Source organism: Pelodiscus sinensis, chromosome 7, assembly GCF_052426305.1.
Source record: "Pelodiscus sinensis isolate ZL-2025 chromosome 7, ASM5242630v1, whole genome shotgun sequence".
Lineage (NCBI taxonomy): Eukaryota > Metazoa > Chordata > Testudines > Trionychidae > Pelodiscus > Pelodiscus sinensis.
Window position 1 is genome coordinate 36,302,036 of NC_143058.1, and position 27,290 is coordinate 36,329,325.

Below are 27,290 nucleotides of genomic sequence, written 5' to 3' on the forward strand. Positions count from 1 at the left end.
TAATGTGACAGTGTTGTGAAAAGAGCAAACATCATTCAGGTATGCATTAATAGGAAACGTGATAAATCATTCTTTAACAATACTCTGCACTGATTAGGCCTGAACTAGAGTATTGAAAAAGGTCCAGAGAAGAGAGAGAGAGAGAGAGAGAGAGAGATTAAAGTTCCAAAGAACATGACCTAAGAGGGAAAACTTGAAAGTATTGGGTTTGTTTAGTTTGGAAAAAGAGAAGACCAAGAGGGGATATGATAGAAGTTTTCAAGTAACCTAAAAGGGTATTTACAAGGAGGAGAGAGAAAAATTATTCTCCTTATCCTCTGGATGACAGGACAAGAAGCAATGGTTTTAAATTGCAGTAAGGGAGATTTAGGTTGGACTTTAGGAAAAACTTCCCAACCATCAGCCAAACTTTCCTAACCAAATTGCAAAGATAGAAAATGGTTAAGCACTGGATCAAATCGCCTAGGGATGTTGTGGCATCTCCATCATTGGAGATATTTAAAAGCAGGTTAGAGAAACATCTATCAGGGTTGATCTAGATGGTGGTTGGTCCTGCCGTGAAAGCAGGGGACTAGACTTGATGACCTCTGGAGGGTCCTTCCAGCTCTAGTATTCTATGATTTTATGGTTTCCTCTTCTGTGTCTATGAATTGATGTTTTGATTCTTGGATAAGCTTCTGTTAATTTTTCTTTTTCTTTTTTTATTAGAGAATATGGGTTATCGTACCTTTCTTTGAGAGCTAGCATTGGACTATGGACTGCAACTCTATGCATCATCCTTGTTGCAACTGATGCAAGCTCCCTAGTCTGTTACATTACTCGGTTTACTGAAGAGGCATTTGCTTCTCTTATCTGCATCATTTTCATTTATGAGGCCTTAGAGAAGCTATTTCATCTCAGTGAGACGTATCCAATCAACATGCATAATGATTTGGAACTGCTGACTCAATACTCGTGAGTAAGATCTCTTTTGTTAACCTTGGTGTCTTCTTTTTCATATGTTATCAGTCTTGGGAGAATTCTGCTATTTTACTATGGCACCATATGCAACAATTGAAGAATTCCCCCAGGACTAAGTTATGTTTTCATCGTGAAGATTAAAAATGGTGCACAATAGGAAAAGCACTTTCATGCTTGAGATGCATTGCTTGACATACTGTAGCCTGTAGATGTGACAGAGTCAACTCAGTCTTTTTCAAGTTGCTATATGTCATTCCTCCTTTTGATCCATGTGATCATAATAGGAGCTATGTGCATTTACAGGGTATGCCTGTTATTGCCTGATTCTGCTATGCAGAGGCTTCGGTGGTGTAATGTTTTTTAAAAAGTGGATAAACTAACTTAAATAATGAGGCATGGAAGTGGTATCATGAGCTTTTGTGGGTATAACCCACTTCTTCAGATGAATGGAGTATTAAAAGTCCAGTTCCAAAATAAATAGGAGATGCGAGGGGGAAGGAAGGGGAAAAATAGTGAATTAGAGTGTTCATGTTACAAGAAGCTGATAGAGAACATGCAAATTATCCTTTCCCCATGCTTAAAGGTCATGATACCATCTACATGTTTTATTAGTCTTTAAGGTACTGCTAAACTATTAATTGTTTTTTGTTTTTTAAGTTTTTCCAGTTACAGACTAACTCAGCTACCCCTCTGAAGCTTTCAAATTGTTAAAAGTGGGAAAACTCAGTTAACCCTTGACTGCGCTACTACTATGAGACAGTTGACTTAAGTGAGATTTTTGCCTTCATGAGTAAATGGATGAGATGGAAATTTTCTTTTATAATACATTTTAGCTTATAATGATTGTTTTCTTGAATTTTATTTTATTCCTTCTCCCACCATTGTAAGAATCTTTTTAAAGGGATATTGATTTACCTGGGGTAGGATTCTGTCCTTGGTATACTAAGGTATACTGGTTCTGTTTGCTAGGAAGACAAAAACAAGAGAAACACACACTGGCTGGGGAAGAAAAATTGCAAAGATAGAAAATGTAGCTTCTGTCTCTGGTGCTGATTTATTCTCAACCTGGCTACTGGAGAAACACAGGCACAGCATGTAGTCTTATCAGCTACACTAAGACTTGGCAAACTTGTACCAGCTATTTAAGGAATTGCATTTAACTGCCTTTCGGGTCACAGGCTTACAGCTGTGTTACAAAATATAGGGTGTGTCTAGACTACATGCCTCCATCGACGGAGGCATGTAGTTTAGATGTACCCATAGTGTCTTTACTGGCTAAATCAGGATACATCTACACTGCATTACTTTTCTGGGATATCAAAGGTATCCCAGAAAAGCAATGCCACGTCCAAGGAATGTGTCCACTTTTCCAAAATGTTTTTGGAAAAAGTGGACATAATCTTTCGCCATCACTGCAAGCCTCATTCTATGAGGCATAAGGGGTGAGTCAAAGGAGCACTTTTAAAAAAAAATTGGCACCATGTAGGCATGCCAAATTTTGGAAAAGCCTCTTTAGAAAGTAAAATGGAAAAAGATACACAATTTGCATATTTCAAATTGTATTTCTTTTTCCGATTTACCACTGCAGTCTAGGCTTAGCATCAGACTATTATTAGGCAGGAGAAAGGATGGTGATAGGAGAGAAAAGAAATAAAACGAGGAAGGAAAAGGACACATGGGGGTGAGTGACAAAGCCTTGGATCCCAGATGGTATTTTAGATTCAGCTATAGATAGTACATTGGGAGTGGCAAAATCATCTTGGTCCCTTTCTCTGATCCAGTCTGGACACATCTCTCAGAATTAAGCTGAAAAAGGTCTAGCATCCCAGAAGACAGACAGTGTGTCAGCCATGATAGTGTGGAAGCCTTCCCCTTTTTCTGTCTGCCGGTGTCACAGGTCACCATCCGCTCACCTGTGTTTTTTCCCCACAAAGTCTTTCTTTTTTCAGAACCACGAAAGGGGATGATGGGCAAATAGCCCATCCTCTCATTTTGTCCATCAAATGACCCTAATTTCTGAGACACCAACTTTGGTTCACAGATTTCTGGTTCTACACTTTTCTTACTTACCAGGCATGATCTTTACACAATTCTTTAGTTAAATCAAACACCCTTTATTTTTAGGCCATTCAGTCTTTTATCTCAGTTTTGTACCTTTTTCGATTAACATGTATTGTCATAAGTTATTGCAGTAGTCCATTAATTTTCACTCTTTTCTCACACCTAAGCTCAGTTAGGACAAATTTATATGCCCTGTTGTTTTAAGAGAGGAAAACCCCGAGGTTTATGATAACAGGATGTGGTAGTAGGGAAATCCTAAGATGGCAGCCAAGGTTCCATCAGAAACTTGCTTAGTTTTTGTCAGAATTTCATTGAAATTGGCATGGTAAGGGGGAATGATTTTTTACTTCAGTAAATCAATGTTTTATAACAAAAGTATGTTCCACTACATAGCTTCCAGTTAGCTATAGCATTAATAATGAGCCTATTTTTCATTATTGTCAAATATTGAGGAAATATTTTATAGAATATAATTTACTTGGACTGTAAGGTGGATAGAAAGCTGGCTAGACTGTCAGGCCCAACGAGTAGTGATTAATTGCTCAATGCCAGGTTGGTGGTCGGTTTCTAGCAGAGTGTCCCAAGCATTAGTTCTAGAGCTGGTTTTGTTCAACATCTTTATTAATGACCTGGACGAGGGGATGGATTGTACCCTCAGCAAGTTTGCAGATGACACTAAGCAAGGGGGAGAGTTAGATATGCTGGAGGGCAGGGATAGGGTCCAGAGTGACCTAGACAGATTAGAGGATTGGGCCAAAAGAAATCTGATGAGGTTCAACAAGGACAATGTAGAGTCTCACAGTTGGGATGGAAGAATTCCAAGCATTGTTACAGGCTGGGAACCAACTGGCTAAGTAACAGTTCTACAGAAAAGGACCTGGGGATTACAGTGGATGAGAAGCTGGATATGAGTTAACCGTGTGTCTTTGTAGCCAAGAAGGCTAATGGCATATTAGGTTGCATTAGGAGGAGCATTGCCAGCAGATCTAGAGAAGTGATTATTCCCCTTTATTCAGCTCTGGTGAGGCCACATCTGGAGTATTGTGTCCAGTTCTGGGGCCCCCACTATAGAAGGATTTGGATGCATTGGAGAGGATCCAGTGGAGGGTGAACAAAATGATTAGGGGGCTGGAGCACCTGACCTATGAAGAGAGGCTAAGGGATTTGGGTTTGTTTAGTCTTCAGAAGAGAAGAGTGAGGGGGGATTTTATAGCAGCCTTCAACTTCCTGAAGGGAGCTTCCAAAGAGGATGGAGAAAGGCTGTTCTCAGTCGTGATGGATGGCAGAACAAGGAGCAATGAGCTCAAGTTACATTAGGGGAGGTCTAGATTGGATATTAGGAAAAACTATTTCACTAGGAGGGTGGTGAAGTACTAGAATGGGATGCCTAGGGAGGTGATGGAATCACCATCCCTAGAGGTGTTTATGTCTCGGCTTGACAAAGCCCTGGCTGGGTTGATTTAGTTGGGATTGGTCCTGCTTTGGGCAGGGGTCTGGGCTTGATGACCTCCCGAGGTCTCTGGGCTTGATGACCTCCTGAGGTCTCTTCCAGCTCTATGAGTCTATGATTCTTCTTTATAAAAGTTCTAGAAGATTTACCTAGCATTGCCCAGGTCCTTAGCTCAATTTTTTGTGTGTGTGGTCAAAATATTAGGGGGCTGAGCCCCTCCTCGCTATGCTCACTAACCCCCCTCTCTCTGGAAGCTTTTATGGCCAGAAAGCATGAGAGCTGTGCTCATCATCTCCCTCTTCCCCCCCGACGGGTGGTGGTGGTAGGTGTCTGTCTGGGAGGGAGGGGGTGACATGGTCCAGGGGGAGGGTCAGGCTCCAATCAGGAAGGGAAGCCTGACCTGTCCCATCTCAACCACGCCAGGTCCCCTCCACCATATGAGCCCAATCCACCCTTTGGGCATAGCAGGAGCATTGATCCCTGCAGCAAGCCCATTAACATTAAGTTGAACTAAGGAGGTAGAGATGGGCAGCAGCGTGGTGGCATGAGGATGCAGATGACATGATGACATCACTCTGTTCTCCTGCAGGAAATTATTTTTTATATATATATATAGAGAGAGAGAGAGAGAGAAATTGAAAATGTACATGTTTCATTTAAATCATTGCTCTGGGGTAGGGCTGGAGATGAGGGATTCAGTATGCAGGCTGTCCCAGGGAGAGAGGACAATCTCAGCTCTCTGTCACCACAGCAGCTTCAGGTCAGGAGAGGAGTGCCTCTCCATGTGCACTGCAGGTCCACCAGGCACAGCAGGCAGGGCTGAACGGAGGCATGGGCAAGCCAGGCAGCTGCTCAGGGCGCCAACCCATGGGGGGCGCCTGATGGCAGCTGTAAGGGGTGTGCAGTGTCCCTTAGAGCTGCCATCAGGAGCCGCGTGCCTAGCTCCCCCAGCGCCCTTGCCCCCACGGCTGCGGCATGTGCACCAGCAGCGCTGGCTGGGCCGGGCCAGGCAGTGCATGTGCCGTGCGCCCCGGGGGCAGGCCCCAGGCTGTGCACCAGCGACTGTGACCGGCCCGTGCATGCGCTGAGCATCCCGTGCCCCCCGGGCAGGCCTGCGCATGCGCCCTGCGCCTGGGGGTGGCACCACATGCCCAGGCCCAGGGCACCAAAAGGGCTCAGGCCGGCCCTGACAGCAGGGAGAAGGGTGCAGGTCCCCCAGCTGAGGCAGGTCCAGGTTTGTCTGCCTCCTGTGCTCCCCAGCCAGAGTGAGGAATGCAGCAAACCATGCACTTTTCCCTTGTTTCTTGTCGAAGAAGAACAGTCAGCAATGTTCCAGTACAAATTGGGTGAGGGGGAACTTCAGCCCTCCCCACCTCTACTGATGCCTGGGGGCTGGGAGGCTTGTGTAGGGACAGTCCTGGATAGGAGGGCACCTCCAGCCATTCCCTTTCGTTTGCCTGGTGATTCTGTCTCTTTTCTGTATGGTTTTCTTAGAAGCAATCCCATTCCAGGCACATCCTATTTTCCTGGCACAGCCAAACTCTTACATTGCTTTAAGTTATTAGAAGAGGAAGCTTTATGCAGAATTTGGTGGTCCTAGTTCTTAATGCTTAGGAAGCATTTTTGAACAAACAGACAGACACAGGCACACAGACTGTCTTAAATATATAGTAGATTTCAAGTAAAATGTTAGTGTAATTTAAACTTTGTTTTTCTGGAAAATCACATTCAGTGAAGCTTTTGCAATGTTATTTCAGCTGTGTTGGTTCCAGAATACTAGAGAAACAAGGTGGGTTAGGTAATATTTTTTTAACTGGACCAACTTCCATTCCTGTCTCTTTCACCAACAGAAATTGATGCCAGAAAAAGTATTACCCACTTTCCTTGTCTCTCATTCAGTAACGTTTGTTTTTATTTTAAATATATTGCCAGAGTAGCTCCATGTATCTTCTCATGGACTTAATAACAGTATGGATTGGAAGGACTGGAATTGTCTAATGCAGTTTGGTTAAATTAAGGGAATGGGAACTGAGACTCATGGGTTCTTTTCCGAGTTCTGTCACAGACTTTTGTTTCCTTAAGCGAATAATTTCACCTCTTGTGTGCATCATTTATCTAACTATAAAATTTGTAAAACAGAAATTATGAGTCTTAATTAGTGTTAATAAATTAATTACTATTTTGGTACAGTAATTTGAGATATTTTGATGTGACACACTACAGAATTGCACAATATTAGTTTTAATATTCATATAGTACAGTTCTGCTCCTAACAGAGACAGGTCTCCCTGCACTACATCCCATGTTCATCCTGTCATTTTGAATGAACACAGTCATCTTCTTCACATCACAGTCCTACACTGTTGTGCTGGTGCATTCCACAGCAGAAACAGTTGCATTTCAGCAGTAGGTGAAATTATTCCTATATGTAATTACACAAAGTGGTTTGAGATGAAAGGCACTATGCCCTGGTTTTTCATAGCTTTAGTTTTCAGATTTTTACTGAATGTATTGCTGAGTGGTTCCTTACAGTAGTGCAGTATTAGTGTTCTATAATTTTCTTTGCAAGCACTTTACTGTAGAGATTATATAAATTTTTTTAAAAAACACTAATATAGTATTCCTCTATCAATTATACATATTCCAGGGGTATATTTCCCATTTAAGGGAGGGCAGGGCCTGACCTGAGACATAAAACCAGTAAGAGTGCAGGTGCTCAGAACCATTCAGTAGTGGGTCTTGGTTACTGATTCTTCCTTGTGACATTTAATAGCAAGTTTGTTGAGATGGCTCTCTCTGCTTAAGAATCTTTACTTTATTGTAACATTCTGAAAGGTGCATGTGGACAAATATATTCAGGAAATAAAGAAGTGAAGTAAGCTATCAAGGACAGTTATTAAGAAGTAAGAGCTTGTGGATACACTTATGGGAGAACAAAACTAGTCTAATGAAAAAGGACAGGATCCAGATGCCCCAGGGGGCTGATGATGGCCAGTCTCTGCAGCAAGGGAAACATGTCAGAAAGCATTCTCAATCTGGAGGCCCTCTCTAGAAGTATGTATTTTAAATGATTTTGTTGAACTCATATGAACTCTGAGTAGGGAGAGAAACTGAAACACTAGGGCAAGGCCACCACCTCCTGTTCCAAGAGAGAATAACAGTGACTCAGCCAAACTTGTCATTTGCATTTTGAGCTGGAAAAAAAATAATCAAGAAGCCTTGAAACTTGCTGTTATATTTTGTTTTCTCTGAAAATTATAGGTAGTGAGTTTGCTGCTGTGCACACATACGTATACGCACCGCCTTGTGGCCTGAGGTAGTGTGTGATCCCTACCACCTGGGCCCGAAGTCAAATAGGTCACAAAATCACAGAATCCGTGCCACCTCTATGACAAACTCTTAGCCTAACTAATAAGTTATGGTTTGATATGTATAAATATAGTATCCTGTCATACCGCGCAAATACTCTTCCTCTGAGGTATTTTAACCTAAAAAGCAGACATGAGTATATTAGCTTTTATCCAATTTCACATTCAGGCACAGCAGACTGTCTGTTTATGCACCTGGGATAAAACCCTGGCCTCACGGAAGTCTATAAGGGTATGTCTACACTACCACCCTAGTTTGAACTAGGGTGGTAATGTAGGCAACCGGAGCTGCAAATGAAGCGCGGGATTTGAATTTCCCGGGCTTCATTTGCATATAGCCGGGCGCCGCCATTTTTAAATGTCCGCTAGTGTGGACTCCGTGCCACGTGTAGCCGCGCGGCATGGAGTCCGCACTAGTGGACATTTAAAAATGGTGGCGCCCGGCTATATGCAAATGAAGCCCGGGAAATTCAAATCCCGCCCTTCATTTGCAACTCTGGTTGCCTACATTACCACCCTAGTTCGAACTAGGGTGGTAGTGTAGACATACCCTATGAGTTTTGCTACTGACTTCAGTGGGGTCAGGATTTCACCTGAAGTATTTGTATTGATACAATATGAGTTTTACACGTGTGTCTGGGGGAGGGAGCATTCGCAGGCCTCAGTACCTGTGGACTTTATGAGGTCAAAAGGAAATAAGCTCTGAGGTACTCATAATACATCTGCTCATGAACAGCTGAAATATTACATGAAGGCCCAAAACAGCAAGCAGACATTAAAAATGTCTCCTGGTCCTGGGTTTACCTGAACACACAATATTAATGAAGTTTATTGTGAAAATAAACAGCCTTCATATGTGCAGTAGAGCTGCAATAGTTCATAAGGGATGATATTATTATCATAACTCAGCTGATAGTGGTGGCATTTACAAATAAAAATGATTGCTGGAAAATTATAATTACATATAGTCCTTAGAATACCTGATGTATTTGTGAGAGGGAACTGTTTATTCCCTTTGCACCCTGGATGAATATCTACCATGGTCACTAACAGCAGGAAGACAAGTGTCAACCAAATTTTTTTTGTCATCGTCCCCTCAAACTGCAGCTTTGGGACTTCCTGTCCTATAACATCAGCCATGCAGATGTTACGTATATTCTAAGCACAACTCCCCCAAAGGCATGTGCCTTTCAGATGTTTTCCAAATATCTGAATATCATTTTATTCTTTCAGGATAATAATGTACTGACATTACATAACTATCTAGATCAAATGACTGATGTCATATGTTCTATACGTATTCTTTTCTTCTTTTGATCTTATAGGCTTCTTTTCTTGGTTAATCACAAATTTCTTTCAGTCATGGAAAATGTACATTTATTTGCACTTTTACATTGTGTTTCACTTTGTGTAATCCTATCAGGTATTTATGCCCATATCTTTCAACTGTATGCATGCCATGTTTATTTATGCCAGTTAGCCCTATTAATGCCAAACCCACTAATTGACTTAATGCAGATACCATATTAAGTAGAACCACTGAATACTGCTCTCTACCAGGCAGTGGGGGAGCTCTTAGTGACACTTTACAGTTTAACTGCTTTAACCAACAGATCTCATCCAAATTCTGTGTGCTTCAGATGCTCAGATCTTCTCTTGAAAACATACCTCTCCCCGACCCCCTACTTTCCAGCCTTACATAGGTGGAAGTTTAAAGCTTATTTAGGTTGAACGATTCTATTTTCAGGAGTTGGCTTCACAACTGTCCTTTTCCCTTTGTCTTCGCTGTTACTGGGGATGTCAATATTCAAACTGATAATTTGCATCATACTGTCACTGCTTCAGGGCATGCTTTGACATCAAGGAGTGTGTTTGCTGTGCCAAGGATTATACCCCTGAATAAATACTTTCACCCTTTTTTCTGTCTGTAACACTACCACTACTTCATCAATTGTGACCTTGCTTTTCTAATCCCTCATTTGTTGTTTTGTAAAACAGCTACATTCATCACTTTTCTGTCTCAAGTCTTCCTCAGAAGTTCCTACTACTTCCTGATTCACATTCACCTGCAGCTGAATCCTTCTGACTTTTGATGCAGTTTCATTCCTCTGGTCTCACACACAGTTCACTTACATCATACCAAATCATGTGACATTCTCAATGATCAGCTGAGGCAAGGGCATGCTTTACCAGAGCAGGAGGAAACCTGGATCTGTCTAGGAAGATGTCCCTTGATGGCACCTCCATTGTTGGGGCAGACCCATTTCGTGTCAATGAGTTGTAATCGCTGGCCCAGTAGCTCCTCCTTCCTTTTAGGCAGGGGTGTATTGGAATTGTTTTATTTCCCTTCTAAGGGAATGTCATTATTGCACAGTTAACCTAAAATCTTGTTCAAGTGTTGCCCATAATCCCCCTCCTGTCCACATATAAAAACCTCTCCCCCAAGTTTAGTGATGCTTTCAACTCAGGTATCGAGTGCTGCTTTTACTCAAGCTGGTATCCCATCCAGTTTGCGGTGGGGACACAGGCTAAATCACTTGATGCTGAGATTACTGCATCACAAAGACCCATGTGAGGTACCCCCAGAAATCCTAGTGACCCACACGGGTGAGTGCAGCACCAATAAGAACATGCTTCCTTTGGTAGGGCTCTGCACTTTGGTTATTCTCATCCAGGGCTTGCTAACCTAGGTGCTCAGATCCAAATGCCAATCATCCAGATTAACTGTGCAGTGAAGACATACCCTTAGTCTAATATCCATCTTCGAAGTCAAGCACATAAATCACATTTTGAGACCTAGATCTAATAGGCAGTTAATACTGATGCTTAAGATTAAGGCACTTTGTCACTCACTCTAACAGAGAAACAAGGAATTGAGCCACACAAACATCACCGGATTTGAGAAGGGTATTTTAGACTTGATTCAGGTGCAGCACTACCTCTTTCCCCTGAGACAGGTGCAGTGCTACTTCTTTCCCCTTTCCTGGGGAAGTCTCCCAGCTAAAAAATCCTAGCTCTCCTGCTAAGTAAACAAACAAACAAAAAACCTCACCTTATGGGGTAAAGGAAAGTCTAAAACGATAATGCTTTTAGAAAGAAAAGGGAGCTTTTTCACCTGCATCTGACCCTATTCCCAGATTCTCTTCTGTCTCAGCCTGTATTCTTGGCTGAAATCAATACCAAGTCTGTGCTGGACGTGGGCCTGTCCTACGCAGACCCCATTACAGAAACTAATTATTGTCTCCAAATTTGGTAGCTATTTAATTAGTTCTATATTCTGTTTATTTCTTTTCTCTTGGGGGATTTTTCAAAAAAGTTTTAAATTGTTAGCAAAGCTCTGGCAGTAATTAGCAGTGGGTGAACTTCAAAAGAGTGAGAGCTTTGTTTTTATTTGGGAGCTTATGCAAAGATTATCTGGGACATGTCTGCTCTAGAACTGGAAGCATAATTTCTATCTTGGGTGGATATCCCCATGCTAACTGATTGAGTCAGGGAACTAAAAAATTCAGTGTGGCTACGTCTAGACTACAGACTTCTTGTGCAAAAAGCATTTATCAGAAGAGATCTGTAGCAAGAACTTATTGCGTAAGAGCGCATCAAAAAAGTAATGTGTTTTTGCGAAAGAGAGCATCCAGACTGCATGGACACTCTCAAAAGTAAGCTCTGATTGCTATGCACAGACTGGCCACCAGGGCACCTGTGCTTTTTCCTCTTTCCTTTTTTTGCTCAAAAAACCTCTTTTCCCCGTCCACACGCAAAAGAGCTCTTTCACAAAAAGGCGTTCTTCCTCACAGAATGAGGAATACCTATGCTGGAAAAAACCCTCTGTTCTTTCTATTTTTTTGCGCAAAAATGCACTTAAGATGTGGATGCTCTGTGAGTTTTTTTTGGAAAAACAGATGTTTTTCCGAAAAACTTTGTAGTGTAGACATAACCTGTAGCTTCAATTGCATGGGCAGTGGGATGGGCTTGCTTCCCCAAGTGCAGTCGTGCCTGAAACCCTAGGTACATAGCTGACTCACTCTGGCATCTGTGCAGCTAATGCTGTGCTGCTATTTTTTGCATGCTAGCTTCATCATAGTTAGTGCAGGTATGTCTACCCATGTGGGAAATTATACCTCCAGCTCCAGTGAAAACTCCAGCTGAATCTGCAAAGCTAAGCTGGAAAACTTAAGTTTTACTATGAAATTTCTAGCAATCCCTGCCTCTTGGGGTGGAGAAGTTCTGGAACAGCTTTTCAAGGAGAGAAGTGGGGGCAAAAAGCCTAGCTGGCATTAAGACTGAGTTCGATAAGTTATGGAGGGGATGGTATGTTAAAACTGCTTACAATGACATGTACCTGATCTGCAACTGCTAGTAGAAAATAGCCAGTAATGGAACACTGGAAAGGGAAGACTGAGTTACTACAGAGAATTCTTTCTCAGCTGTCTGACTGTTGGGTTTTGCATCCAGGCAGTTTCAACATACCATCCCCCTGAGTATCCAACTGATCACCCTATGTGGGGTTCGGAAGGAATTGTCCCTGGGGTCACATTGGCAGAGACCCAGGGGTTCTTTTTTTACTGCCTTCTGCAGCATAGGACAGGAGTCACTTACAGGTTTAAACTGGTATAGATAAGAGATTCTCTATCATTTGAAACCTTTAAATTAGGGGTCTCAAACTCATGGCCCACCAGAGCTGTTGTGCAATCCAGCCCAATAGTCCAGGGAGAGGGCTGTCCATTCTTGCTCACTAAAACCTTCCCATCAGCACCCTGGCCTCTCCCTCCCAGCATCCTGCAGTGGTTGGGTTCCAGGTGGCAGCAGGAGTCATAGGGAAGTGGAGCAGAGCAAGTGAATCTGCCCAGTTCACTTCACTGAGCCGCGGGGAACATAGGGGGGCTCTGACCACTGCTGTCACATTGCACCAGGCCCTGCCGGTAATCCCCAAAGCTGCATCTGGGAGACGTGGTGCCATGGGGAGTGGAGAGAGTGGGAGTGATAGCGGGTAGGGATAGGGCTTGGGGAACTGGAAGGGACAAGCCTCCTCTGACTCGCTGGCACTCCTGGGCAGATTGCACAATTGCTCTGGCTAGGGATGGTCCATGGGCTAGGAGTTTGAGACTCCTGCTTTAAATCATGATTTGAGGACTTTAGTGACTCAGCCAGAGACTATGGGTCTATTATAGACGAGGGTGAGTGAGGTTTTATGGCCTGCAACATGCAGGAAGTCAGACTAGATGATCATGGTGGCTCCTTCTGGCTTTAAAGGGTGGGTACTGTGTCCATGTGCTGAATCAAGAAGCTTCCGGTTTTAGGAGGTGGCTCAGCTGTTTTCTCTCCTTCATTTCCTCTCGTGACTGCTCAGGGCTTCCAGGTATTGTTTTCTGTGTGTGTGCTTCTGTTACTGTTTCTTTGATAGTGGCATGAAATTGGCCTCAGGATGGTCATTGATTTTTGGCAGGTTGCCAAAAGTGTTCTGAGGAACACGAGCAAGAAAGGAAACTGTGATTTTAACACTTTTTCTTAGCCAAATTTGAATGGATTTTCACAGGGAAAAAATGCATATCTATGGCCAGTGGGGATTCCAAGTATCAAAGTTCTGCTGCAAACAATGGAGATGTGGCAGAATCTCAAAGAAAACTTTGCAGGTATACTTTTTAATGGAAAGCATTAGGCAACCTAAATATAGGGGTCTCCTATAATAAACTGCAGAAGACTATACTAGGGGTAATTAGAACAAAATGTTTCTTACAAGTAGATACAAGTATTTGGATGTACAGTACCTATACTGTAAGTCATTCTAGAATAATTTCTAAAACTTCATATCTGCCAATTTACCTTCAATAAGTAAATTCCAATTTAACAAAAACCAACAGACTTACGGAATGGAACCATCTTTTACTGAGTAACCACATGAGCTAATTAATGGACCATTTGTCCTGTTTCTCTCTCAGTCCTTTTGTGTTTACTGGTCTAAATTGCATCATGTATATCTGGATTTTGGTCCTAATACTGCAGTGAATTTCATGCAAGAAGATCATTGCACTCCTGGTCTTCTCAGTGACTTCAGTGGACATAGAATTGTGGCCTTATATTATAATATCTGTAGAGCAGGAATATTATTTCAGACATTCAAAAAATTATCAAGAGTTAGAACAGCTCACTTGAAGGACAAATGTAAATTCTAGCTTTAAAATGTTCTTCAGTATGCTACTGTACAGTAGTGTGAATATTTTTTTCAGGAGTTTTGCCTCGAAGAAATTAAAATGGCAGCCCTTACATGTAATCTGTTTATGTGCTGTGCACATACTTTTTGGCCTGTTTCTTACTACTGTGACCTTTTCATATTGTATTGTCCTTGGTGTTTCTAAGTTGGCATAGCAACCCCTTCTCATTTCTCCCCACTCCTCCTGCTGCTGCTTTCTCCTTTTCTTCTCAGCTTATCAAATGTTTCTCCTAGAGACTGATCTCTGGAGCACCAGTGTATGGGAAAACAAGGTTTTTGATGTGGACACTGAATGTCAGGATAAAGTGTACAGGAGGTTAAACTGATAGCGGAGCCTGCAATCTGGTAGCTATGATTACAAGTAACTGCTCAAATAACTCCTTTTGCTGTGCTCTGCCTTCTTCCCTCAACCTACAGTCTGTCTATTACTCTCTTTTTGCACTGCACAACTTCTGTCTTTTCCAATCCATCTTGCATCCTTTTGAGACTCCATTTGGCTCTTCTGGGACTCTGTCTTCCGGTTTGTTTTATTTAGTAGAATTGCTTCCATCAGTTCATCTTGGACTTTCTCCTTGCCTGCTGTAGCAGGGGCTATTTCTACCAAGCTCCTGGTGCCACATTCAAAGAGGCTGCTTTAATTAAAGGCCAAAAGATTACATTTTTTATTAGTGGGTTTTATTTTATTCACACAAAAATACCAGCCACATCATTGTTTGGAGTGGCACTGAAAGGCATCACATATCATGGCAAGGTGCATATGAAAATGATTTCTATATCTCCTGGATATAGCACTCTGGACAGCTCTGAGTGGGAGCTGGGGCATCATACCTGGTCGGAGCTAGGTCCTGTGGCTGAAGGCTAGGCAAGAAGCCAAAGGCAACCCTGCAGAACCCCCGACAGGGGAACTCAACCACAATGCCCTAGAGAAGGATTGGATGGGACAGCATCCTGGGAAAGTGACCCAGGGATGTGACAGCAACTAAGTACTTTGAAACTTAGCAAGTAACTGCTACTCATAGGGTCCCTGGGCCAGGACCCAGAGGAGTGGGTAGGCGTGGGTCCCCTCACAATTCCTCCTGCAAACCGCACTCAGAGTGGGGGGTAGCAGTGGTGGTAAAGAAGAGGCCTGATCCCTGGCCACTTGCTGAATGCTGCCTCACTCATAGATGGGCAGGTAGAGACTGTAAGACTCCCCTCAGCCGCCAAGGGGCACTCACTTAAAGGGTGGAACCCTTTACAGGGAGGGATCCATGAATCTGTTAATTATGGATTCTCAACTCACAATAGTGAGGAACCAGTAAACATGATGGAATTGCTTGTTTAATGGTTTCTTTTTTTTTCACTGTCCATTTTGAATTCCATGGGGTTTCAGGAGGAAGGAGGGGCACTAAGGGAATGATGTGGGTTTTGTCCTGAACAGAAGTGCACCAAAGGAGCTGATAGAGGAGGTATCTGAGCCTCTAGCAATCATCTTTGGAAAATCATGGGAGACAGGAGAGATTCCAGAGGACTGGAAAAGGGCAAATATAGTGCCCATCTATAAAAAGGGAAATAAGAACAACCCAGGAAACTACAGACCAGTTAGTTTAACTTCTGTGCCAGGGAAGATAATGGAGCAAGTAATTAAGGAAATCATCTGTAAACACTTGGAAAGTGGCAAGGTGATAGGGAACAGCCAGCATGGATTTGTAAAGAACAAATCATGTCAAACCAATCTGATAGCTTTCTTTAATAGGATAATGAGTCTTGTGGATAAGGGAGAAGCAGTGGATGTGGTATACTTAAACTTTAGTAAGGCGTTTGATATGGTCTCGCATGATATTCTTATCAATAAACTAGGTAAAAACAACTTAGATGGGGCAACTATAAGGTGGGTGCATAACTGGCTGGATAACCGTACTCACAGTAGTTATTAATGGTTCACAATCCTGCTGGAAAGGCATAACAAGTGGGGTTCTGCAGGGGTCTGTTTTGGGACCCGTTCTGTTCAAAATCTTCATCAACGCGTATTAAGTTTGCAGATGATAGCAAGCTGGGAGGGATTGCGACTAATCTGGAGGATAGGGTCATAATTCAAAATGACCAGGGACAAACTGGAGAAATGGTCTGAGATAAATAGGATGAAGTTTAATAAAGACAAATGCAAAGTGCTCCACTTAGGTAGGAACAATCAGTTTTACACATACAGAATGGGAAGTGACGGTCTGGGAAGGAGTACGGCAGAAAGGGACCTAGGGGTTATAGTGGACCACAAGTTAAATATGAGTCAGCAGTGTGATGCTGTTGCAAAGAAAGCAAACATGATTCTGGGATTTATTAACAGGTGTGTTGTGAGCAAGACACGAGAAGTCATTCTTCCATTCTACTCTGCGCTGGTTAGGCCTCAATTGGAGTATTGTGTTCAGTTCTGGGCACCGCATTTCAAGAAAGATGTGGAAAAATTGGAGAGGGTCCAGAGAAGAGCAACGAGAATGATTAAAGGTCTAGAGAACATGATCTATGAGGGAAGGCTGAAGAAATTGGGTTTGTTTAGTTTAGGAAAGAGAAGATTGAGGGGGGACATGATAGCAGTTTTCAGATATCTAAAAGGGTGTCATAAGGAGGAGGGAGAAAACTTGTTCATCTTGGCCTCTGAGGATAGAACAAGAAGCAATGGGCTTAAACTTCAGCAAGGGAGGTTTAGGTTGGACATTAGGAAAAAGTTCCTACTGTCAGGGTAGTCAAACACTGGAATAAATTATCCAGGGAGGTTGTGGAATCCCCATCTCTGGAGATATTTAAGAATAGGTTAGATAAATGTCTATCAGGGAGGGTCTAGACCATATTTGGTCCTGCCATGAGGGCAGGGGACTGGACTCAATGACCTCTCGAGGTCCCTTCCAGTCCTAGTATTCTATGATTCTATGAAAACCCCTGCTTGTTTTAATAACTTAATAGGGCCATCGACTAAAAATTCCTCTCATTTATATATTAACAATAGCAGAACCAGCAGCAGAAACTTACCAGGCTCTGCAAAAGCAGCGAGGAGTCCTGTGGCACCTTATAGACTAACTGAAGTGTTGGAGCATAAGCTTTTGTGGGCAAAGACCCACTTCATCAGATGCATCTGACGAAGTGGGTCTTTGCCCACGAAAGCTTATGCTCCAACACTTCGGTTAGTCTATAAGGTGCCACAGGACTCCTCGCCGCTTTTGCAGATTCAGACTAACAAGGCTATCCCTCTGATACTTGTTACCAGGCTCTGGCTCCAACACTTGCTCTCATACCATTTCTGCTGTTGACTGCTCCCTAGGGCCTCCCCCTTACAGCTCCTCCCTGTATGAATCTAGGGTTGCTGAAGTGGGAAGAACAACATAAAATCTTCAGTTAACAGCCTCAGATTCAGGGTCACTTTTTGCCAACAGCCAGCTCTGCTCCAGTGGTGCTTGTGACTGGGGAGTTATAAGCATGCCAACCTTACTCAACAGGTCTGATGCAACAGTCAAATTCCTCATAAAAGAGGCACAGAAATGGGGAATTCCCAAAGATGCTGTTAGAACATTTGACTTGGTGGTAGTCTGTTTAGATGTTCATTCTGCTCTGGAAATGGTTCTGCTGTCCCATCAATCCCCAGTGTTGACAGCCATTCGGCTAGAGCTTTGTAGATAAAATTGTTCCTTGTGCTCTTGCCAAAATTGCATGTCTTTCTCATGCCCTAAATTAACCGGAATCCTCTGGACAGCTAGCAACAGCATGCTTGGTGCAGGATTTGTTAGTGCTGGCCATATTATTATTTGTGAGGATTGGCTGTTTCCAGCTGGGCATCTGTATTTGAACCACAAGATTGCTTTGCTTTCCTGGGAAGTGAATGGGAAGTTATGGGATGGACAGGAAGAGAAGCACAGGGATATCATGGGCAGACTATCTGGACCCAAGGAGGGGGGGACCACACTGCAAAATGCCAGGGTTTTAACCCACATTTCAACAGGACTCAAGGTCTAACTCAGTCCCCAGCAGTGTCTGTGGGCCACAATCCAATGGGGTTCCTGGCCCAACTCAGACTGATTTGTGTGTGGATGGAAGGAGGCCTTAGGGCTAAACCCAAGTCGGAGACCAGATTTTGTGCTTTGTAGACATAATCTTAGACCAGAGATCCTCAAACTGCATTGCACTGTGACCTCCTTTTGACAATAAACCTAAGTCCAAGCTCCACCTCTCCAGATAGAAGTGTGGGTGAGTCATAAAGCTAAAGCCCAAGGGTTTCAGGCCCAAACAGGGAACCTGTAACCTGGGCCCTACCACCCAAGACCAAAGCCCCCAGGCTTTGGCTTTGGTCTTGGACGATGAGACTCAGACTTCAGCCCCAGCTCCCATAAGTCTAAGCCAGCCCTGGTGACCCCATTAACATGGGGTTGGGACCCACAGTTTGAGAACCACTGCCTTTGAAATGTTGTCTCTCTTTATTGGGTTGTTTTTTTTTTTCAAAATGATGAGTTCGTGTTGTTTCTTTAGCAAATAATTCTTCACCAGAAGTTACTCAATTATTAACAGATTACATTGAATAATTTCAAAGTGATTTCTTGGCATAGTAATATGCATATTACAATCTGTCTTGGTATTGACATGTACTTAAGAATTAGGAGTAGAAAATCCCACTCTTTGAATTACTTAAGAAGCCAAGTTCATGTCAATCTGGCATGTCTTATAAGAGTATAGAAATCAGTGCCTGTGCAGTGTATCATGAAGACTAGTTTTACACACACAGTGCTGCGTGCATGCCAGGTTTAGATGGCTCACTGTCTGTAAATTAAAGAGACAATTTACTTAGAAGCAAATTCTAATTTTTATTTTGCGAAGTCCTGTGTCAGTTGAAGTCAGTAGAACTGCAAGGAATCTAAGACAGAAGAGAATGTAGTTCCTCTTTTACAGTTTCTCTTTAGCACTTGCAGATATAAAACTGAGTTTGAATTAACTTAATTAATTACTTTTAAATTATTTATTTTCAATGTTCATTCACTGTTTCCTGCCACATCTGATAACGTAACCCATACACCTTCTGGATGTGGTGCACTGTCCCATCTAGTGGCATTGACACCACTTACACAGAGAATAATCAGTCTACTCTACAGCTTTGCTAAGAGCCAACTGTCTTTTAGTTCATGCTGTAGAGGCTCATGAGCTAATTTTTAGAGGTCCCAGGTTTGATTTTGGTGACTGGGGTCTGCCAGTGTTACACTAATCCTTACAGCATAGAGTGACTTAACCCTTCTTAGTTGCCTAATTCTCTGGTGCTTTCCCTTTTCTTCCCAAAATTACACTAATCTCAGCATTCAGTTCCTCCTGATTCAACACAACTACTTCCCTTTTCTCTCCACCTGTGCCTCCTATCAGCCAGACCTCTACCCTATCTACTGTCCAACTAAACTCCCAGCTGCTATCCTTCCCTTCTTCCCAGCTGCTGCTTTTTTGTCTCTCTTTTGCTTGTATCTCATATGCCCTTTTAACTTTCTAATCTTTGACACCCTCCTCTCTACTCACCTCCTCTACTCTGGAACCTGTAGAGAAGCTACCCCATGGCAAACTCTACCCCTCAACCATCCAGTTTTCAGTTGATATACATCTTCTAGGCTAAGATACATCATTTCTGAGGATTATGAAGACTTTTCAAAGACCTTGTCTTGTTTTTCTACATATGTTGATTTTTCTCTTAAGCCATACATACAGAACATTCTAACAATCAGAATTAAGGTGTCAATGAACATCTTCTATATAGAACATGTAGTACCATATTTCTATACTCCCAGTAGATCAAATCTGTTCTTGCAGAGAGATATTTGGGAATGTGTTGAGTTCACATCTCGGAACCATTTTTTAGAGAAAACTTTTAGATGAAGTATCAGAGTGCAAAATGCCTCCCACGCAGTATAGGGTTTTTTTCTGAACATTAGCCCTCTATTGGCGATGGTAGTAAACCATGGAGCTGATGGTAGTACATAGACTGCATTCTAGAAAAGCCAGAGTCTGAGTTAACAAAGGATTATATTTTTTAATTGTTTTTGTATTTTTAGATTTCTGTTTTTGTGACTTACTTCTTGGGTAGCTTGGTACTTATTTTTCCTTCGACCTCCCCAACATTACATCTATACTGCAATACTATTTGGGGATACCGCAGTATTCTGAAATAGCTATCCTGCGTCTTCACAGCCGTTATTTTGGGCTTGCTTTTCTGACATCCCTATAGACCTCATTCCACGAGGAGGAAGGGATGTTTTGGAATAGTGCATTATTTTGAAAATTGGTGCTGTATAGACAGCGTCACATTTTGAAATAAGTTATTTTGAAATAGCATTGAAATAAGATACACAGTTTGCATAGCTCAAATTGGATATCTTATTTTGAGTTATGGTACTGTGTAGATATACCCTCAGAAACCAGATCCCTTGCTATTTCCTTACTCTAACATTTTCTGAAGGTTAGTTGTAGCGATGTCATTAGAGAGACAAGTTGGGTGAGATAATACTTGAAGTTTGTCCAGTAAAAGAGAATTGTGAGAACCACTTCCATTTAGGTAAAGCATCGATCAAAAGGTCAAAGGTGTAAAAAGAAGCATTTCATTGCTAGATAGGTTCTGCCAATTAAGATGCTAATACTTCTCCATCTTCGTTTTGTCTGTCTAAGAATTCACTGCTATTAACACTGGCGAGCCTTTTTTGCTTTGTCTGTGAAAATAGCAATTTCTTCCTGGCAAATCATTACGTATCTACTAGCATAAGCAAAATTACTTCTTAGGTGCTGGCTTATTACTCTTCTCACAGGGAAAATATGGTGTTTAAAGGTATGCTATGTTACTTTAAAAACGTATTTGTAGAATTGTCCATAGCACATTGCTGTTTGATTTGAACAAGGCATGAACTCTTCAGTGGGTCAGACACTGTGTTTCAGTGTGCTGAGCAGTTGTCAGCAATACACCTTTATCTTTATAGTGTTCTGCTGGGAATCTCTGAACCTGCAATAGTGCCTATGAGCTAGTACTTAGTCCAGCTTTGGTGCATCATTTTATCTCACAATAGGCAATAATCTGAAGCAGAGAAAACCACACAGCAGGTGCATGTTGATAAGTATTTTGCTTTAGCCCAGAGGACTTCTCTCAGTATTTCAGAATAAAAAAAGTAGTAATGAAAGGGACTTCCATTTCATGTTGCTGCTATATTACCCTTTACCTATTTTAGCTCACATTGTTAGTAAAATGTCCCTGAACACAGTATTCCTGCTGACTAATAAATATGACTAATACATTCCTGTTGAATAATACTTTGGAAAGGGCTATCCTGTGTCACTGCATATATAAATATGATGGCTGCATTGCTCTCAAGACGTGATATTTTCCTGAGCCATAGGATTATTGGAAGAGGCACAGTGGAAATCTCATTTTTTACCACCTAAGGCCACTATAATATTAAACCGGAATTTTAGAAGGCATTCCTTTAAGTTATAATTACTATATTCTATGTAGCAGCACAAGCACAGTGATAGTCACAACAAACCGATGCCTTTAACAGAGTGAAACATCTACTTTGGCTTAAATTCTAGGTTTGATCCCACTCACCAAGGTTCTAATTCTGCTTACATATAAATCAGAAGCAAGATTCATATTGACTTTCATGGAACTGTAAAGGACCATGAGAGGTCGCTGAGTCCAGTCCCCTGCCCTAACGGCAGAACCAAGCACTGTCTAGATCATCCCTGATAGATGTCTATCCAACCTGCTCTTAAATATCTCCGGTAATGGAGATTCCACAACCCCCATAGGCAATTTATTCCAGTTTTTAACCACCCTGACAGTTGGGAAGTTTTTCCTAATGTCCAACCTAAACCTCCCTGGCTGCAATTTAAACCCATCCCTTCTTGTCCTAGCCTCAGAGGCCAAGGAGAACATTTTTTCTCCCTCCTCCTTATAACACACTTTTAGATATTTGAAAACCGCTATCATGTCCCCCCGCAATCCTCTCTTTTCTTAACTAATTCTTTCAGTCTTTCCTCATACGTCACGGGAGACAGGAGAGATTCCAGAAGACTGGAAAAGGGCAAGTATATAGTGCCCATCTATAAAAAGGGAAATAAGAACACCCAAGGAAACTACAGAGCAGTTAGTTTAACTTCTGTGCCAGGGAAGATAATGGAGCAAGTAATTAAGGAAATCATCTGTAAATACTTGGAAAGTTGCAAGGTGATAGGAAACAGACAGCATGAATTTGTAAAGAACAAATCATGTCAAACCAATCTGATAGCTTTCTTTAATAGGATAACAAGTCTTGCCGATAAGGGAGAAGTGGTGACTGTGGTATACCTATACTTTAGTTTGATACAGTCTCGCATGATATTCTTATCAATAAACTAGGTAAATACGACTTAGATGGGGCTACTTTAAGGTGGGTGCATAACTGGCTGGATAACCGTGCTCAGAGAGTAGTTATTAATGGTTCACAATCCTGCTGGAAAGGCATAACAAGTGGGGTTCTGCAGGGGTCTGTTTTGGGACCCGTTCTGTTCAAAATCTTCATCAACAATTTAGATATTGGTATAGAAAGTACGCTTATTAAGTTTGCAGATAATACCAAGCTGGAAGGGATTGCGACTAATCTGGAGGATAGGGTCATAATTCAAAATGACCTGGACAAATTGGAGAAATGGTCTGAGATAAATAGGATGAAGTTTAATAAAGACAAATGCAAAGTGCTCCACTGAGGAAGGAACAATCAGTTTTACACATACAGAATGGGAAGCGACGGTCTGGGAAGGAGTACGGCAGAAAGGGATCTGGGGGTTATAGTGGTCCACAAGTTAAATATGAGTCAGCAGTGTGATGCTGTTGCAAAGAAAGCAAACATGATTCTGGGATGTATTAACAGGTGTGTTGTGATCAAGACATGAGAAGTCATTCTTCCGCTCTACTCTGCACTGGTTAGGCCTCAATTGGAGTATTGTGTTCAGTTCTGGGCACCGCATTTCAAGAAAGATGTGGAGAAATTGTAGAGGGTCCGGCGAAGAGCAACGTGAATAATTAAAGGTCTAAAGAACATGACCTATGAGGGAAGGGTGAAGGAATTTGGTTTGTTTTATTTAGAAAAGAGAAGATTGAGGGGGGACATGATAGCAGTTTTCAGATATCTAAAAGGGTGTCATAAGGAGGAGGGAGAAAACTTGTTCATCTTGGCCTCTGAGGATAGAACAAGAAGCAATGGGCTTAAACTTCAGCAAGGGAGGTTTAGGTTGGACATTAGGAAAAAGTTCCTAGCTGTCAGGGTGGTTAAACACTGGAATAAATTGCCCAGGGAGATTGTAGAATCCCCATCTCTGGAGATATTTAAGTGTAGGTTAGATAAATGTCTGTCAGGAATGGTCTAGACAGTATTTGGTCCTGCCATGAGGGCAGGGGACTGGACTCAATGACCTCTCGAGGTCCCTTCCAGTCCTAGTATTCCATGATTCTATGTTCTCTAGACCTTTAATCATTCTTGTTGCTCTTCTCTAGACCTTCTCGAATTTCTCCACATCTTTCTTGAAATGTGGTGCCCAGAACTGAACATAATACTCCCATTGAAGCCTAATGGTGCAAGCTCAAGATTTGGTCTGTGTGTACTCTGGTAATACAAATATCTTGCCGATAACTGATCTCCCACTTATAAATGCACTGGAATGTAGTAAATGCTAGACTAGAGCTTCCTGTGTCCCTGGGAAGGACTCATTGATAATCCTGGTGAGAAGGGATCTATTTATATAACATTATAGAACTTGAATGACCCAACCACAAAAGTACACTAAGTATTTTAAGGTTTTTGAATTCTTTTCAGAATTATGAAAGTCTAAAAGGTAAATTACTCTGAATGTTCATGAAGTCGTTTCACTAGTTATCACACCTAAGATTTTAATGAATTAGAAACTTTTTTCATAGTTTATCTAACTATTATTATGTATAACTCATTCAGATATAACAGTCTGTTGGTGAAATAGAGTCTTCCCTTCTGCTGAGAAAGTGGCACCCTACACCAGTGTTTCTCAACAGTGGTACAAGTACCCTTAGGGATACTCGAGAGCAGTCTTGGGGGTACATGAACACAACTGAAATTTGGAGAAAACTGAATTTTTGTTTTAAGTTGTACAGTATTTTATTATTTTTGTACTTTTTACACCCAAAAATTTAATCATTCGCCTAGCTAAGATTAAGTTGTTTAAATGAATGTGTGGCAACGGTAGAAAAAATTTGTGTGTGTCTGAAAACTGTAGGTACTGGGGGTACTTACAAAAAAATTTTTGAAAAAGGGGTACACTGTCCTACACCATTCTGTCTACTGTAATCGAAAAGCCAATATATTAGTACTACAGTTTTCATCTAGAGAACATAAAGTACTTATAATCCTGGGTAAGAATTCTTATCCTTAGTTTATGGATGGGGAAACAGGCACAGAAAAGGTCTTGTCTAAATGCACACAATGGTTCAGTGGTGGATTCAGGTTTTGAACACAGATCTACTGACTCCCGCCCTATGCTTTATCTGCTAGGCCATAGCTATTTAACACTATGTTGGAGCACAGCATTTTTTGCAGCTGTTTTGTGCTGTAGGTTGTATGGGTGCTTTCTTGAAGCCCTGCAAGGCAAGATTTTTTTTCCCTTTCAGAATCTGCAAAATACAGTGCCTGCTCTTTAAGACTCTGCTGAGAAGCAAGCCTCCCACAGCTGCTTCAGACTTAATTTTGATTTTAATTGCCTGTTTGGAGCATTGTCCTCCCACGCTGCCTCTGCTACATTTCCTATGTTCAAATACAAAGTTTAAAATGAAAATGAAGCTTTAAGAGCAGCTGTGGAGGTGGAGAAAATGCAGATGCAGTGCAGCCGGTCTTGGGGATACTGCAAAACAATGACATGTGTCCTGGGGGGTTGGCAGGACTTAAATGTAGAGACATTATAAAAGAGAGAGAGGTAGCACAGCACAGGGAGCCCTGATTTACACTAGGGGGTTATTTTGAACTAACTCCCTTAGGTTGACTTTATAAGCGGTGCGTACACACTACCAAACCCGTTATTTTGAAATAATGGGCTGGTTATATCAAAATCTGTACTCCTCCTTTCCTCGGGGAATAACACTAATTTTGAAATAGCATTTGTGTGGATGCTCCAGTGCTGCTAATTTGAGGCCTCCCATAGCTGCAGCTCTGAATGCTCTGGCCACACCTGGCATCTCCACTGCTCCCCTCCTCCGGCGAAGCTTAAAACTCCCGGGAGCAGGAGAAGGGCTTCTTACATGTGACCAGCTTTGGAAGCCCCAGGTGAGACAGCAGCCAGTGAAGTAGCCATAAGCAACCCAAACGCTCCCTCAGAGCCTCCTATGGAGGCCAGCTCCCTTTGCTACCACTGGCAATGGATGCAGGAGAGCTCCAGGCTGATCTGGAGCGGAGATCCTGGACCTCATTGAGATCTAAGGGGGTATGTCTACACTGCCACCCTAGTTCGAACTAGGGTGGCTAATGTAGGCATTCGAAGTTGCAAATGAAGCCCGGGATTTAAATATCCCGGGCTTCATTTGCATCTTGCCGGGCACCGCCATTTTTAAATCCCCCGTAGTGCGGACTCCGTGCCCGCAGCTACATGCGGCATGGAGTAGGTAGTTCGAATTAGGCTCTCTAATTCGAACTACCATTACTCCTCGAGGAACCAGGGTGAGGGAACCAACCTCCAGGATCTCCACATCAGAAAGCAAAATGCCAAGGTCTACGGCCACATTGCTCTCAGCCTGGCTGAGAAGGGCCACACCCAGACACTCAACCAGGGGCGAATGAAAATCAAAGAGCTCCAGCAGGTCTACCACAAGGCTAGAGAACAGAGTGGATGCTCTAGGGTGGCACCACACAGCTGCTGCTACTATGACCACCTGGATGCCATCCTGGGAGGGGAGCTGGTCATGTCCCCCATCATCATCATCACCATGATGGAGACTGCCCAGGATATGCCCAGTGTCAGCCTCCAGGGGCATGGGGTGGCAGACAACGATGATAAGGAGGAGGAGGAAGCCAGCCAGGTGACCATTCCCACCAGCCAAGAGCTGCTCCTCACCCTGGAGTCAGTTCTGGCCCTCTTCCTCTCCCTCCACTTTCCCCAGGATGTCTCCCAGGCCTTGGATGAACCTGGGGAAGGCACTTCAGGTGAGTTCTATAACTTTTCCTATACAAATGCAGGGGCAAGCAGCAGGCCGCACATGCAGCACTGGTCTGGAGCACTCAGCCCCATGATACTCTCACACAGGAACCCCTCAGTCCTTCTTACAAGGTTCCTGGACAGGCCTGCCTTACTCGGCCTCCATGGTGGGACACCTTCCCATGACAAGCCACCACTGTGGAGGCTGGGGTCATGGAAACACATAGGAGTGCTGCACATGGCACAGGCGCATGCCTGCACTCAGGTAATATTGCTCCCAGTCTTGCACAGCGATGCGAAGGAGACTGATCAGTATATGGGAATCTGCTAGGGGGAGGAAGAGGCAGGGAATACTCTCTGGCAAGCAGTGTTGGCTGCTCTCGCACACCTCCCCCAACACTCTCCTCCAGCAGTGATTGAAGTTCTGTATCTGTGGGATGCTACCAGTGATTGACCCGACATGTGCGGGACACAGTAGGAACCTGAGCTGCCCCATTTCCCTCCCTGCCTTCAGGGTCCTGGCCTGGCCAGCACCTATCCTGAGCTGTGGGGGTAGCAATACTTCCCTGGGATATCTGTGCCCTTGCATGAAAGTGCCCACTTTCTAGGCAACATATGGCCTTGCTCAAAGCACATCACCATCCTCTGAACCGAGACCTTCAATGTTGGCTCAGAGATTAGGGCTAGGTTTCATGCACATTGGGTCCTGGGATCACTGCCCTTGTAAATATTCTTCACAGCTGGGCCATCTGCAAGCTTGGTGCATACCCAACCTCCCACACCATCTACCTGACTCTGTGGAATCCAACAGGCAGAAATGCACCTGGGAGGACCTAATGTGGGAACAGATGGCCTGCCTGCAGTCCCTCATCTGGGGGCTTGAGGAAGAGTGCCAGGAGCATGCCATTGCCTAGGAGGAGATCTGGGTGCCAGCTGGCATGCCAGCACAATGCCATGTGCTCCTCCCTCACCTTGGTGAGGGAGCACATGGCCTTGTGCATGTAGTAGCCAAATCCCTGCCTCCTCTATGGCTTCCCATCCTAACCCCTTGAGGTGCTGCTGGGGCCCCAGAACA

General features: G+C 43.0%; 1 protein-coding gene across 4 annotated transcripts in view; it reads left to right on the forward strand.

The window, feature by feature from the left end:
* SLC4A10 (solute carrier family 4 member 10) overlaps positions 1 to 27,290 on the forward strand; it is a 302,923-nt gene that overhangs the window by 231,554 nt on the left and 44,079 nt on the right. For all 4 annotated transcript variants that reach the window (XM_075933502.2, XM_014569435.4, XM_075933501.2 and 1 more), the window contains exon 14: positions 709 to 954. In XM_075933502.2, the coding sequence (XP_075789617.1) occupies positions 709 to 954 (246 nt within the window). The remainder of the gene's footprint in view (positions 1 to 708; positions 955 to 27,290) is intronic.